At 43.6% G+C, this 16,061-nt stretch overlaps 1 protein-coding gene across 16 annotated transcripts in view; it reads left to right on the top strand.

Moving 5' to 3' along the window:
- Positions 1 to 16,061, top strand: part of PLEKHA5 (pleckstrin homology domain containing A5) — a 1,790,419-nt gene that overhangs the window by 1,562,910 nt on the left and 211,448 nt on the right. For 15 of the 16 annotated variants that reach the window (XM_069628398.1, XM_069628397.1, XM_069628399.1 and 12 more), the window contains 2 exons: positions 643 to 837; positions 1,734 to 1,854. In XM_069628398.1, the coding sequence (XP_069484499.1) occupies positions 643 to 837; positions 1,734 to 1,854 (316 nt within the window). The remainder of the gene's footprint in view (positions 1 to 642; positions 838 to 1,733; positions 1,855 to 16,061) is intronic. The other variant, XM_069628403.1, reaches the window with a different exon arrangement.

Consider the following 16,061-nt stretch of genomic DNA (forward strand, 5'->3'; position numbering starts at 1 on the left):
TATGAACCACAATGAGTTAAAGAGAGAGTAGTGTGGGCTTCATCCCCAGACAAACATACGGTCTCCTAAAGATTTATGAAGAAGCTCAGCTGTGGAGTAGTAGTTACCATTGATGGTGTGTGGGAAACATTTAGCTGTTCCTGTTACTGAATCTTGACAGTATTTTAGATAATGTTGGAAGATCAGCAGAAATATTAATGACGAAACCTCTGCCATTGTGTCTGCTTGTGTTGCTGTAAGGAACTATCAAATTAATATAAATGCTGTTGCAGTTAAGAAGCTCAATACAGAGGGTCACAATTCTCATGTTCAAATGTGGCAATATTGTGAAGCTATAAAATGGAATAAATGGTGATATAGGTGTTTTAGAGAGTAAACCTCTGATTTCTCAAAGCTGGATAATCCTTTATGAGATTGGATTGTTTGTTGATCAATTACTGTCGCCTGCCTACAGACCTGTATCTTGACCTATAGTATAGTGACCTATATGTATGGTTATCATGATTGAGTCCTAGAAGAATAAGTAACTTTATTTATGGTGAATGCCCTAATAGTGTTAGTAATACGGAAGTGTGGAACCTACGTAAGTGAGAGGATGTTTTGGGTGTGCTTGTATTAAGGTGACTGTTCTACAATCCTTAGGAAGCGGAAGTAGTCCCACCTCGGCCTCCGCTACCACGATCATATGATTTAACAGAACAGCCACCCACAGTTCCCCCTGTGCACAATGATAGCAGCACTTCCTCCTTGCTGTGTTATAGCAGGGGCCCAGTACAACTGCCTGAAGAAAAGAAGATTCACCAGGTTCAAGGATTTCCGAGAAATGGATCTTATTGTGTAAGGGGCTACATTTGCCAGCTACATCATAACACCCGTCATGTAGCATTATTTTACATAGTAGCTCCATTTCTTTTTTTTTGCATTACCATATTGTCTTTCTCCTAGCTGAGCTTGTGGTCATTTATTGTGTTTAAGGTATCCTTTCATTTACACCCATGTGCATTCTGCAGTAAGATTCATTTATTTAAATCTCAAATGCATGTTTGTGTGGAAGAGTGCAGCTTGGAATGCATTACAGTGATATTGATTGAACAATTGCTGTTACCGGCAACAAGCCATTAATTTTAGTTCATCTCTGTTCACTAATAAAAATGTATCTTGTTGACAAAACAGTTGAAATGATTATTGCACATGTGTGTACTTATCAAGCCCAACCAACAGAAAGAGTTGTCCATTGTGCAATGATATCACATTGCATCAAAGCTGCACGCTTAACAGCTTAAAACTGTTTCATTTCTGTTGAAAAGATAGTGATACATATTCTCAAATGAGCAAGCATATTGTGTTGCAATAGAAAGAATAAGTGCTTTGTACAGATATTTAAATCTCAACGAAACACTGGACAGGGTTTTGGTAAATCTGGCTATGTGCACAAAGAAGGCCAAGTGTTTTGATCCAATCTCAAGCTATAATGTCTTCATTTTCAATTTGGAAATGAGTAACCAGATATAGGAGATCCTTTTCTTTATAGTTAGTTGGCAATATGCCTTCCGCAAAATTAGAATCTGTTTTTTAAATTAATACTATGGAGGATTCAGAGGTTGTCACTTCGAGACACACAACAAAATTCTGTGTTCAGAACAATTCCTGCTATCAGGAATCTCATCTTAATATTAGTCCTTTGCAAGGAAATAATGTTTCTAAAATGCACTCTTCAACCCATGCAATTTCAGGGTCCTGACTACAGACTTTATAAGAGTGAACCCGAACTGACAACAGTAGCGGAGGTCGACGAGTCAAATGGCGATGACAAAACCGAGACGCTAACAGAAGTAGACAGTTCTGGGACAAAAGGTTTGTATCCCAAATATGTTAAAACTTTAAACAGAAATTCTGTCATTTTTCTGTCTGTAAAGCAGTACATCCATACTCTTATACATCAAAGCTCCAAGGACAGAACTGAATTATTCTGCCAAAAAGACAGAATTTAAATGTAGACCCTGTAGAAGAGGAAATGCTTAAGCCAGTTGCCAGATGACGCATACGTGTACCAAAATGGATGGCGGACACCGCTTAGAAAAAACAAGTAAGATGCACTAAATGTGTTAGTGCGCGATAGCCAAATTGTCACACATGCTTAAACAATATATTTTATATACATTATGTAAATAATGGTTCCTGTCTTTGATGAGCTTCTACACAACCAGCATATGTTTATTCTAAACTTACTAATAAGAAAGCAATACAATTGCATGCTGTCATTTTAAAACACCTGTACGTTTGGAAAATAGTTATTGATAAGATGGGCAGCAGCAAATGTATTAGCTATCTCCTTTATTTATTTGTTTTATTTGTTGATAGCGCCCAAGACCCCGAGGTATCACGGCACTAGTGAGTACAGAATAATTCTGTGCATAGTAGCAGGTACAAGGATACACAGCATTCTTAGGTTACAGATTATACATTGTGGAGAATAGTTTCCGACATATTGGTTGAATAGAGCAGCGTTAACTTTTTTGCAAGCTCTTGGATAGAGGGTGGGAGGGAATTCCACAGGGTGGGAGCGATGACGGTCAACCTTGTCACTCCTGCTTTTGCTTCTGCAGAATCCAGGGGTGGTTAGTGAGGTGGAGGTGGAGGAGGAGGAGTGCAGGTTGCGTAGGCTGGACCTTTTAGTGATGCAGTGGGTAAGATAGTGAGGGGCGGTGTTGTGAAGGCATTGGTGAGTGATGGATAGGATTTTGAACTCCATGCAAGCCTTGATTGGTAGCCACTGTGCTTCGCGTATGACTAGGGAAATGTGATCGGATCATTTCAGGGCCCACACTGCCCTAAGGGAGTTGTTTTGGATCAGCTGTAGTTTATTGAGGCTTTAGAGGAGGTTCCTGCGAGGATGACATTGCAGTAATCTAATTTGCTGCCAATAATGTCTCTGGCTACTGTGAGGCAGCTGCTGGTGGTAAGTAACTTTCTGGATAAGTTAATGAGTTTGGTCGAGTATGCCGCTGATGAGGCTACAGCCTTCATGTTAGGCTCTGAGACAAGGTAGACCCCTAGTGTTTTGACATGTGAAGATACAGGGGTGATGTTCCATTGATGTGAAAGGAAGCAAAGGCGGGGTCAAGGTGTTTGAGGCGGTGCCGAGAGCCGACAATAAGCAGCTCTGTTTTGTCATTCAGACAGAGATGGTGGTTAGCCATCCATGCCTGAATGATGCTGTAAATACGGTTGATATTAGCAGAGTCAAGCTTGTGGATGCCCGTGAGTTTGAGGAGGACCTGCGTATCATCAGCAAAATGTGTGTATGGAATGTTCAGGCTGTCCAGGTGAACGAAGAGAGGCCTGGTATACATATTGTGCAGTGTGGAGGTGAGGCAAGACCATTGTGGGACCCCATAGGAGATTGGGGCGGGGTTAACTGCTTCAGCTAAAGCAAAGGCACTAGAGGTACGCTCACTTAGGAAGGAATTGATCCAGTTGGCCATTTCGAGAGAGAGGTTGAAGGTAACAGTGAGGCGGTGGCACAGGATATTGTGGTAGATGAGGTCGAAGGCTGCCAATAGATCTAGTAAAAGGTGGATGGCGAGATCTCTGTTGTCACAGATGTGGTTGAGCTGGATCTTTTGGTCAAGGGGGGCAGATTCCGTGCTGTCTGGGCCTGAATCCGGACTGCCGAGTGCCTAATAGATTGTTGGTTTCTAGATGGGTTTGGAGTTGAAAATAGGCAGTGCGGTCAAGAATTTTCAATAGGTTGGGCACTGTTGTGCTAGGACGGTAATTGGTAGGCAGGGTGGGATCGAGTGAGTTTTTTTTTTGAGGAGTGGTGTGACCCAGGTTTCTTTTATGGGGTTGGGCACAGTACAGGATTTGAAGGAGGCCTTCGATAAATTTGGCAATGGTCGGAGCGAGGGTGTCTGCTCATAGCTTGATCAGATGGGCAGGGTAGATGTGCCTGTGCAATTGGATGCTTTGAGGCTTTGGATGGTGGTGAGTATGTCTGCCAGGGAGACCGGGGCGAATTGGAATGGGGGTACTGGGTGCGATGAGTGTGAGGACATCAGATTTGGTGCTGGAGAGCAGAGATTTCTTGAGAGTAGTTTTATCTGATGTTGAGGATTTTGTTCATTAGGTAGATTGTACTAGGGAGCACCAGGCTTTGTCTTTGGGAAAGGGGGTGGTAGGAGGGGCTGGTGCTTCGAGCTCCTTGAGGATTTTGAAGAGCTTTCTGGTGTTAGAGCTGGCTTCATTGATACAGGTGTTGTAAATGCTGGCTTTAGTGTTGATAATTGCTGTTTTGCAAGAGGCAGGAATGTTGCTAAAGGCCTCTTTGTTAGAGGGAGAGGGATTTTTCTCCAAATGTGTTCTTCAGCACGTTTCATTTTGCGGAGGGTGTTCATTCCTTTTTGAACCAGTTATGGAGGTGTTTTTTTTTATCGAGTTGTAGTTTCGAGGGATCGTGCAAGTCTAGAGCACTGAGGAGTGTGGAGTTATAGGCCTTGAGAATGGCTTCAAGGTCGATTCTATCAGGCTATGAGTCAAGCGAGGCATGAATGGTAGGCTCTAACAGTTCCTTGGTCAATTTGTGGGTGTGTCCCACAGTGATGTGGGAAGAGACTTTAGTTATTTTGGTGGAGGTGGGCGTAAGGGACATAGTAAAGAGAATCACAGAGTGGTCTGTCCAAGGTACCGGTTCAATGGATTTGACTTGAATGGGGATTTTAAAGGGAAGGATCCAGTCAAGGATCCGACCTTTGGCATGAGTTGGGGTGCAGATCACTTGCGTAAAGTTCATCTCGTGGAGAGCTGTGGTGAGGGCAGTGGACTTCTGGTATGCGGGGTCATCAAACCCTAGGTTGAAGTCACCCAGGAGCATACATTTGGTGTTGGGCTTCAGAAACGGGTAAATGAGGAGGGGTAAGTCGGTGTATGGGAGCCGATGTTGTTAGGTTCGCAATAGATGAGCAGGATATTGAAGGTGGTTTTAGGGAAGAACCCAATTTTTGCTAGCAAGATTTCGTAACCTTGCAGCAGAGGGAGGAGAAGATTCTAATAGGGAGGTGAGGTTTTGGAGATAATAGCAACTCCTCCGCTGTGGCTCCCAACTCTGTCAGCTCTGAGGATGGAGAATCCCGGGGGGATAGTGAAGGATAAGGTGGGGCCAGCTGCCTCATGCAGCCAAGTTACTGTGACGCCAATCATGTCAAGGTTGTTTTCAAGTAAGAGGTCATGTATGTCAAGTGTGTGGGCGACTACTGGAATAGTAGCTAGCAAACTATAGATACTGGACATGTGCAAAATTAAATGTTCCGTTTTATCTAAGGTTTTCAAATGACAACTCACTTAATTACAGCCTTTATAGGCAACATGGGTTAAAGCAAACGCCTAACAAGGAAGATTGTTAGATAAGAAGTCTCATCGTAAACACTGGATATTTGCCTGCAGCCATCAGGCAAATTGGCTGGAAACCCACTTTTTCTCTTAAGTAAAGACACATCAATAATTTGCCAGTGTGGCTGGATTAGGCATATGCAGCAAAACCTAATTGAGTATACAATGGAGGCCTGTACATACATCAACATTAGAAAAATGACCCTCCACAAGAAATGAGGCAGACTGAAAGACTAGTTGCAAGGCAAGGGTAATATGAACAATTAGGCATGAATTGAGTGTGATAATTCCTGTGGAGTTCTCACAAAGTCCCTACCTAAAGTCTCCTCTCAGGTGACCAGGGAAAGGCAGACTCTTCCTGATCCTGACCCTGCGAGTGTTACAACTGGGCGGAGAAGGGCCCCTAGGAAACGGGAGGACTTGTTGGGTGAGACTCAGTATGTCTTCCTCAAGGAAGGAAATGTCATTAATACCGGAATATGTAATGGCTTTCTGTCAGAGAGCTTTTATTTTCCCAAGCTAACAATCTGAACATGGGTGAACACAATCCTAACCGGTTATGTATTGGGAGTAAGAAAACTCCTGTTAAAGTTACTGCCATTTATAGAGATGAAAGTTCGTATGAAATCCCCCCCCGGGAATAATAAATATAAGTATTTTCCCCGCTAGAAACACGTGTGTGCAGGCATATTATAAATGACTTATCATATCAAATATCGGCAACGTAGACCCAGAAAACCCTAATTCCTCAGTAAAACCAAATCCTTCATTGACTCCCTAAAATAATCCCTTATGGAACATAAATAGAGAGTGAAATGAACTTGGTATTGATATTTCCATTAGAGAAGCTAATTTTGACATTGAGGACTCTAGGTCCCATAATGCCCCAAGTACTGGGATGAAGAAGAGGGCTCCAGAGGCACACGGCTGCAAGTTGCAGCCTATTAGTGATAATGACCTACACCTAAGGGAGACTGGGATGCATAAAAAAAGGGCCCCCTCAGGTACAGGCCATGAGAAGGGCAGTAGCAGGAGGTGAAGCAGTTGTGGCACCTCCACGTGGCAGCAGAAGTTGAAGGAGAGCACACACACTGGGGTCACCGTTGTGTGTCTAACAGATGTTGCTCCTGGAAAGGTCTCTCCTGTCCGAGACCTTGATTGCAGAGGTTGCGCAGCGGGAAGTGCACAATTTGAAAGCTTCACCCCATTGTCAATCGGGTTCCAGTGGCAGGCGAGCATGGGAGAACCGTAGGAGCTAAGAGAGCGCCTTTGTTGACTGCCACGGGCCGTGGGAAGCCAAGGAGAGCTTCCCGGGCCGCCAAGCAGAGGACCTGGAGGTAGAGAGGCGAATGGACGTGCATGCCAGATCTGCTGAGTTCACTAGTAGATTGTGACACCGGAGCGCTCTGTAACTGGCAACTGGCCCAGTCTGGGTGCCTTAAGCACAGAACAAAAATAAACAAAGTGAAGTGAGAACAGAAACATTGTTTTGAATACCAAACTGATATCAGGCAGATTAATTATTCTTTTGCAAACAAAGCGGAATTAAAAAGGATCAGGTGGCAGAACAAGAACTTAACAATCGGACCAGAAGGGTTTGATTGTATATATGTGAGTCCGATTAAAGGCCTGCAACAAGAGAGGGCAATTAAAAATACAAGTGTTTGTGAAGAATATTACCCATATGTAAAGGAGGTCATAAGATGAACTGACTTAAACCCACATTCCCAAAGCCAAAGAAGTGTAGGAGTGAGAGAGAATCATTATCAGCATTTGGTTAATGTGGAAGTGGGGAAACGAGTGGCTGGAGGGCTGTCCTTTGGAAAGGAGATATTCAGGAGGAGTGGAGCATAAACCTGCATTGGGTGTGGCACACCAATGTGTTTCTTGTTTTCCCAGAAGAAATACTCCAAGTGGATGTTGTAAAGCAAGAGACATTGCTAACTTGTTGGAAGCTAACCTTTACCACAGAAGTACTTGTATTTAGTAGCTTTTATTCTGTCCTGGCCGGAGAGTACACCTGGGCAGAGGACCTTGTAATAGTTGGCCTGGTACTTTTTTGATAGCACCTTTTATATTGATTACTGTACACTGCTCATGAAATGTAGATGGATATGAATTACATCTAGCAGTGTCCGATAGGTTGCTTTTAGATATATTTTTCTAGATCTTTTCGATGGTTATATACATTTATATGCATTTTATGATGTTATTATGTGAAGAATTTATCTTCTTTTGATGCTTATGATAAATAATAAAATATGATGATATATCTGTTTATCTGACAGAGCCTCTATTCCCTCCACACCTATCTGAGTCAATTATTAATTGAATAGTTTTTGTATTTATCTCTGTCACCCCTTGTCTTGCTTTCGACTGGCAGGTGAGTGGGCCAGGTATTATTAACTGAACAATGAGGTATACACATGGGCTGATAAATATCAGCAGTACAGAAGCAGATCAGACTGACGCTCCAACTACTAGTTTAGCAGTCCTGGAGGCAAGCACCTGGGGATCACCACTGGCAGTACAGAAGTGAGATCAACATCAAACAACATTTTTTTAAAGCAGGGTACAAGAGTATGTGGATGAGGAGGGGGTGGAGGCGCAAGGAGTCTAGGGCTGCAGATCCGACACCAGATGCACAGAACCTAGTCGTTAACCTGTCCGACAGGCAACTCAATGCACACAAGACCCACACTGTACAAAAAGGATTGAAATACGTCCCCACATACAATTCCAATCTCTTCATTATGAAAGTGGACCTTTTCAAGTTCACATGCAAACTCAAACTGGAAACCTTCTTTGCAGACCTCCCTCTAAAGAAGACAGCATAGACTTGAACGTAAAACGATGACATATTTACTGAGTTTAAACATAAAAGTACCTATATCCCCCCTATCACAGTCATATCCATTGAAATCTTCCTGAACATGGTTATGAGCGACCTTAAACCGCTCAAACTCAGGAAGCCCAAACACTCCAATCTTAACAGAGGCGAAATATCTCAGGTTACGTCTGTGTACACTGATCTAAAGACGTAGACATTACATACTATGATCTAAAGACCTTACCGCATGCCCGGCCTACAAAGGCGGAGCATTGGTCATACTCAACACGGCCCCATACCATGCAGAATGCAGGCCGCAACTCCAGCACCGCAATGTGTATGCTCACCTAGACAATGACTGCACTGCTGACATAAAATCCAGCACTGGCCGCATACTCTTTAAAGCCGAGGAATTGGATTAGATCTCACACAAAACCAAGATGTTCCTATCTACTATGCAGCCCATGGTAGCTGCGACAGGTGGACTATTGCAACCAGTAGGTACTTACATTGATCACTTTCTCCAACCACTTATCCAAAGCACTCCTATGTACGTTAAAGATACCACGCATTTCCTTCAAATACTTGAGACCATCAGACTTACAGAAGAAGACATTCTTCTGTATCAATGTCATTAGTATCTCTCTATCAATGTCATTAGTCTCTAATCTAGTATTCCTCATGACCAAGGACAAGAAGCAGTCAAATTGTTACTGCTTCAGACTGATAATATTCGAGATGCCATAGAGTTCGTTATGATCCTACTCGAATTAATCTCTTTCAAAACTCCTACTTCAAATACAAGGAGCAGTACTATTTGCAAAAGTCAGGCAGCGCCATAGGCGCTATCATGGTCCCAGTATATGCCAACTCCTTCATGCACAGATATGAGTCCCTGCATATACTGCAACACCCTGTCTGGCGGAACTATCTTGTTAGATGGGTAAGATAAATTGAAAAGCGGTTTGGCATCATATCCATGACACTTTGAAGGACTTCTACATCAATGAAATAGATCCTCAGATCCAGTGTACTGCTGATATAGGGACACCAGATGTCCATTTTCGTGATGTCAGTGTCAGAGTTAAGGATAATGTCATCTCTACCACTCTTTATACCAAAGCTACTGATGGGAATAACTTGCTCCACTGGATTAGCTTTCTTCCTCTGAACACTCTTGGGAACCTGCCATATGGACAGCTATTAAGAATGCAAAGGATCAGGAGCGATCCAGAAGAATGGAAAATTGAGTTCAACAAACTAGTAACCAATTCCAAGAGAGGGGATACCCCGCACCAGTTCTTGAAGCTTTCATTGCAAGGGCTGCTAACCAACCACCAACCGTGCCATGTACTCATGCAAACCAAGCCAAAAAGAACGACACCCCATTGGTGTTTCTCTCCAAATTTTCCTTCAGAGCCACAGAGTCAAACAGAGCATTTACAGACACTGGGACGTTTTAAGGAGCGCTGAAATAATGAAACGCCTATTTCCAGCGCCATTGGTATTCACCTACCATAGAAGCGAGAATGTAACAGATATGCTAGTCAATACCAGCGACCCTCCACCTGCCAGTCCCAGAGCAGCGAGATTGGGGATTTACCCAGATTTAAACTGCAGCAATTGCAATATCATCACCAAAGGTCCCATAGTCGTTCACCCCCGCACAGGAGAAAAGATCAAACTTAAAGGCTCTGCCACTTGTGTCAGAAAACTTTATCTGCTGTATTAGGTGTCCATGCAGGATCTGCTATGTTGGGGGAAACAGAGACAGGTGTGATTAAGATGGAACGAGCATAAGTCAAATGTACGCACTGATAATGTGAATTTGGCTTTGGCAAGACACTTCCAAGAGCATGGACACACTGTAGTGCAGATGAAATTCCAGGTCCTGGAGACATTACAATGCAAAGGATATCGAGGGAAGAGCCCAGAGTGGAGCATTCTGGGTACACCGACTAGAGTCCTCAACACCCAGCAGGAGGAATAAAGAGCTGAACCTAGGCTGCTTCTTGTGAAATCCGCATCGTCACCACTTTACTTACATGATTGTCAGATGTATTAGTGTCACTAGAGCCAGCGTTCATCACTGCCTGCTCTATGCTTCACTATGCCCCTTTGTGTGTGTCCTCTTTGGTTACATTCCATAGACCATGAGAGCTTTTCTACATTACTGTAGTGCATTCAGCGTGAGTTGGCAGCCGAGCTTCCTCGCACACATTGCAATTGTTAGTGCATGTTGGTTTTATTATTCTGATAGCATTTCCAATTTGGGTGAAACTATCACCCAGATTAGCATTTACAACCTTGCTGACTGCTTTTGGGATTTATAGAAGGTTTCCAGGCACCACACTTTTCAGAGTTTTACTTAGTAATGAGGCACAATGACTTTTGCCCCAATGGGGCGGTCAGGCATATTTTTAGATTGCTCAACTATGATGTGCGTGCGCACGTGATTAGTTTGCCAACGACATTTAAGCAATTAGGTAGCACTACTAATTATCTAGAGCTCTTCACACCAGCAGAGAACGGAGGGGCGTATGGAAACACATAAGGTAAACACATACTGAGAGATTTATTTAGAATTCCGAGTAGACCTAGTGGACAGAGTTATTACAGAAATGTGTCTTCTTTCGTTACTGTTTTGCAGCCCTAGGAAGGGCTTCTGCCTTTAGAGCCCATTCTCACTGTAATCAGCACTCTATTAGAGGCGCGCTCCCCTCAGGGGTGACCTACTATTAGTCCGGCTTTACTGTTTGCGCGAAGAGGCATAGGCACTTGATTTGCTACAACCTGGCCAGAGGAGAGCAATAACACTACATAAGTTCTTCATATGCATAGACATACTAGCCGTGTTATTTGGTCTAACGTTTTATTTTCCTTTTTTTCCTTTTTCTTCCCTTGCTTGTCTCCGCATGTACTCCCCATGATTTGCAGTAATGCACTTAAATAAATTGTAACTTTGTTTTACCGTTCTATTGACAAATTTCTCATCATGATGTACATATCTTTATTTAATGTTGTGATTTTCATACTTTGTTTGGCTCATCTCTCACAAATTGATGAACTCACTACAAATCGGCCATTGCCACATCGCCTATGTTTCATGTTTTTGATTAATATGGGGTCGATTCCCATCATGCTGTTTGTGGTCTGAATGTTGTGATTTGGTATTGGTTGGGGTTTCTGTGATCTATTTTTGTGACGCACAGAGCTATTGCCCTGATGAAGGATATGACATCAGAAATACATTGGCATTTGTAGCCCATTGGCACAGGCCGTTTTTTATTGGCTGTATTAGTTTTATGCAAATACAGGTTTGTTCTCTTCCTCAACCATTGTTTGGTGTTTTTCTTTCTCATTAATGAAAGTAATGTAAAGAAAAGTCACAGCAATACGTGAACAAAATGTCATTCTAGCGAATTCGGTATGGCCAAGGGTGTGCAGTCATCACCGCTGGCTATTTTCAGCCAGGGTCCTCAGTTTTGCCACTATTTGTAATGACCTGTGCGGAGGCATGTTCCATAGGGTATGCACTCTAAGTTTATACACATTGAGAACCAGAACCACTATGAATAGTCAGAATTGTATTCACTCAGCAGTGCCCGCTCTCACTCGTTCATTGGGGACCACTGGGAAGTCATTGAAGTGCTGTGATGGGGTTGAAAGTCTTGAAGATTTGGCAGAACCATTAAGGTGTTTTTGTGAACTATTACAGAATCATCCTGACAAAGTAATATCACTGAAGCAGGTGCAGGTGTTGTGTGAACTGCTGCAGAATCATCGAATATTGATAAAACAAGTGTTTGCAGAATTATACTCACAATGACCTTTTTGTTTATCCTAATGAACTATGAAAGTATTCAGAGAAGAAGCTGTTTTGCGTTCTTTGTCACAAGTGGAAAGAGAAAAGCGTAGTTGAACATTTTTGAAATGTTGGTAGAATTCAAGTTGAAACTTTGGTTGTCAACTTGGAACCAAAATAACTGGATTGGAACTTTGTTACAAGACAGGATTTATTTATCCTTTTGTAGCTGTTGAATAGAATCCTGCTTAAACCTGGGGATGGGGAATTCACCCAGATTATAAGGATAGACTGTTACCAGGTGGTGAAAATAACTCTTATATGTGTTATGTTTACACTGACATATATTACCTTGTTGAGTTGTTTGTACAAGTGGGAGGGACAGAAAGCATTTGTTTGTTTCCTTTAGTTTAATTTAAGCAGAGAAATCCTAGTCAGAGTAGGGACAGTGAGGCGTTTATTCAACTTTTTGAGTTAATAAAATTGCATCTTTTGAAAAACCTTCACAAAGTTGTACACCTTACATTTCTGACCCCTCACATGAGCCAGAAGCGCACAGATGAATCTGAAACCAGAAATGCTATTTTAATTGTAAAGGGGCATTTGCATCTAATTTGTGATTGAATTAATAAATGACCGCACAAATTACCTTTTTGCATGAGTTTTGCAAAACAGGTTCACTCTTGTGCAGGGCTTCATATTTTGATTGTAAGATTAAACATTTGCCTACCAATGTTTTTAGTGCAAAGCAATGCATAAATGTGTTTTAGTAAATTAAAATGCATAGAAGGGCTAGACCATTTAACACTGTGTACGATATAGAGACCATACACAAGTTAATGAGAAACAGATGGCTTTCATGAATCAGAGAGATGAGGATCTTTAGCCTAAATTGAACTGTTTAACAAAATTAACTATGCTACATTTACAGACAGATTGTAAATACAATACTTTGTAATAACATTTCAAAAGATCCTACAGTGTGATACTCCTGCGTCTCATCACCTTTCCTCCATACTGTATGGGCTTCCCTGCAGGTATTGGAACTGTGACCTTTTTGCCCCCCAAATAAAGCAAATTTCCCTTTTTAAATTTGGAGTGTGCAGAGCGTGGGGAATCTGGACAATTCATGTCTTCACAGAGGGAATCCACCCTCTTGGAAGCTAGGGAGGTGAGTCTGCTAAGTGAGACCCTTCATAGAGGTCTGGGCAGGTGGGACCTCACTGGGAGTGACTCCTTTCTCGGGAATAAGGACTCCCATGCCGATAAAGAACTCTGAGTCCACCGTATGTTAACTGCCTACATGGGAATTTAAATATCTGTTACTACATTTTTTAATTCACCAAATACTGACATTTCTTCAATCACTTTGGCTTCAGGTAATTCTGGATTCCGCCTGAACTCCACAGCCAAAAAGGAAAGACACACCCCTTTTGTTTATGATGACGCATAAAACCACAAGGAAGAGAGGAATCCTATGCAGAGGTGAGCCTCTGTCGGGAAGACGTCCTGGAGGGGAGGAGCTACGCTAGACTGCAGAACTAGCGGTTACATGGAGAGTGAGCAAATTGGTAGCCGGATGCTGGAAAGCTGCCCTTCCAACTGACCAAGAAGCCAAGGACAGACGGAAAAGTAACAGTCTTGCCTTGTGGCATAACCACACGGCAGCTGTGGTCAGCCTGGGGCCTGATAATCGATGCCGAGACCAGATTGCAGAGGGGAGCCTGGATCCATGAGCGAGAAGTGCATTAGCTGCTGAAAAGAGCAGCTGAAGGGAAGCAAATGCTCCCAAAAAGATAACACTCTGAAGAGGGGCAAACTGTGTGAATTGAGGATGGGAGGGCCACAAGGGTTACAGCAACCAGATGAACCTGAATAGAGACAAAGTTAGCCTATCAGAAGGCCAGGGGGCTTTATGGAGCCCTGGAAAACTGAAAGATATTGATGCTCAAGGCTTGGTAAGCTGCGGGCCTTACAGGAGCCCAGAAAATACGATTGAGCAGACGCTGTACCGAGGGCCTGCTAAAAAAAGCCTGATAGAAGGCCTGAGGACTTCTGCAGTCCTGGAAACAAGAAACCTAGTGAACAGAATTGGCAAGCGATAGGACCTGAAGCGTTTTTACAGACTTATGAGACCCTATTGTAGGTTTACAGCTTGATGACAGAGAAATATTCCATTCATGAACTGATGAGGAATTGACAAAAAGAAAGCTAGCTCGCGAACAGCCAAATCACTGAAAATCCTGGCAAAGCCTTCAACAAAAAGCTTTGGTCAATCTCAGTGCAGAACAGACGAAGATCGTTTGGTGACTTCAGAGGTTTCCAAGGGAGGACGCCAGGCAGCCAGACAGCTCTCCTTGCATACACAGGCGCGTGTACCTCCTTGCACTGCACCAGACTCCAAAAAATAAGACTGGCATCCAGGTCCGCAGCATCATGGTTGGGAATGGGCTGACTCGGCACAGACGGCACTGACGTTACCTCGTCAAGGATTTATGGCTCCTGTCAGTGCTTTTTATGGGTTTTTGACTGCATCTTCCAACACAGCTACCTTCTGCTCCCCCAATCCTACAGATAGGCTCTCCGGCGCTATTCAGAGAGATTGGATACATTATTGGGGACCAGGCAATGAATGGAGCAAGGGGATTGCAGATTTTACTGCAGGATTGTTGCAATCCTAAAAAAAACAGACATGCCTGAGAATGTGCATGTGCTCCCTGGACTAGAAGAACACTTATCTCCACATCCCTATTTGGCTGGCATGACCACTATGAGGGGGCACAAGTTTTGCCACAAGTAGGCTCACCAGAACCCTGACGGCCTTAAAACCACTGCAAAAGGGCTCCTGGAGCCAGTCCTGGCGCCTTTGGCACCAGGCTCATATGTAGGAAGGAAGGGCTGTTCAAACTAGGTCCCATTTATGTACATGGGCCTTTAAATCTAACATGGACGCACCCACACAGTCTAGTTCTAAGAACCAAGCCATGCGGTCTAGTGATTTGGGTGTGGCAGGCCTGGAACTACTTTCCCTGGTACTACTTTACCTGGGCTATATAAACCACACCCTGACTGCAGAACATGCTTTGTGTTATTCTGCAACCAGCAGTGTGACGATCACCGTGTCCAGCTCCTGGTCTTCAGCATCTTCCTGTAATCCTGCAAGAACAAGATTATTCTGTTTTACCTGAGAAAACACCATCCACCACTAATATTTCAACTGGGCTGCAATCTATGGAAACCGAGAGAAGAAGAAACATCACTCACCTGTGAGTACTAGCTTAAAGACTTCCGGCGAACCGCTACCACAGCTGCTGTTGGAACATTGCGACCTGTAATAACGTTAAAAGGAAAAACAATATTCGAACGCTTGCTTCTAAAACATCGAATTCCATCAGTCTTACCTGAATTCCATCGCGCTATGCCACGCTTCAATCCGGGGCACCACAGCAACATCTGCAAAAGAAAAGAGACATTATTCAGGTTCGCTTTCAATATTAAACAACCGCACAGCGCTGTACTTAGCTTAACGGATTCCGGGGGCCTGTTTTTCATTGCGCTCTCATCCACTCGCAGCACCACAGCGGCCTGTGAGGAGAAGAAGAAGAAAACACAGGTTAGCTTCAAAAGACAATAAAGCCGCTGCGCTTCGCGCTTTCTCTTACCTATCTTCATCTGGCACGCCAGCATCAAGACCTTCGCACCCGAAAAGGAGGAGCTAAAGACATTAACGAAGGGGGCGTGGCTTGGGTGGCCATGTAAAGGGACGTGCTCTCGTGGAGCTCTGCTGATCCTACAATGATCCTGGAGGAGAGGTGCATGCACGGGAACCGGCCAGCACTGAAAAATAATGCCCGGGCATGTGAAGATGATGGCTACACTCGCTTTGATGCGAGTGGAGGGTGAGGACACTGAGTTATACTTGTCTGCGAGCCGCGGGCCCCGGATCGGCGAGTGGAACAACATGGCGGCAGAGACAAAGAGGACAACAGGGGTCACGAGATGTAGGTCCTGTAAAGCACCTGCATCGAACTCCAAGAC

Source organism: Ambystoma mexicanum, chromosome 12 (genome assembly GCF_040938575.1).
Source record: "Ambystoma mexicanum isolate Mex_15411 chromosome 12, UKY_AmexF1_1, whole genome shotgun sequence".
In the NCBI taxonomy this organism is placed as follows: Eukaryota; Metazoa; Chordata; class Amphibia; order Caudata; family Ambystomatidae; genus Ambystoma; species Ambystoma mexicanum.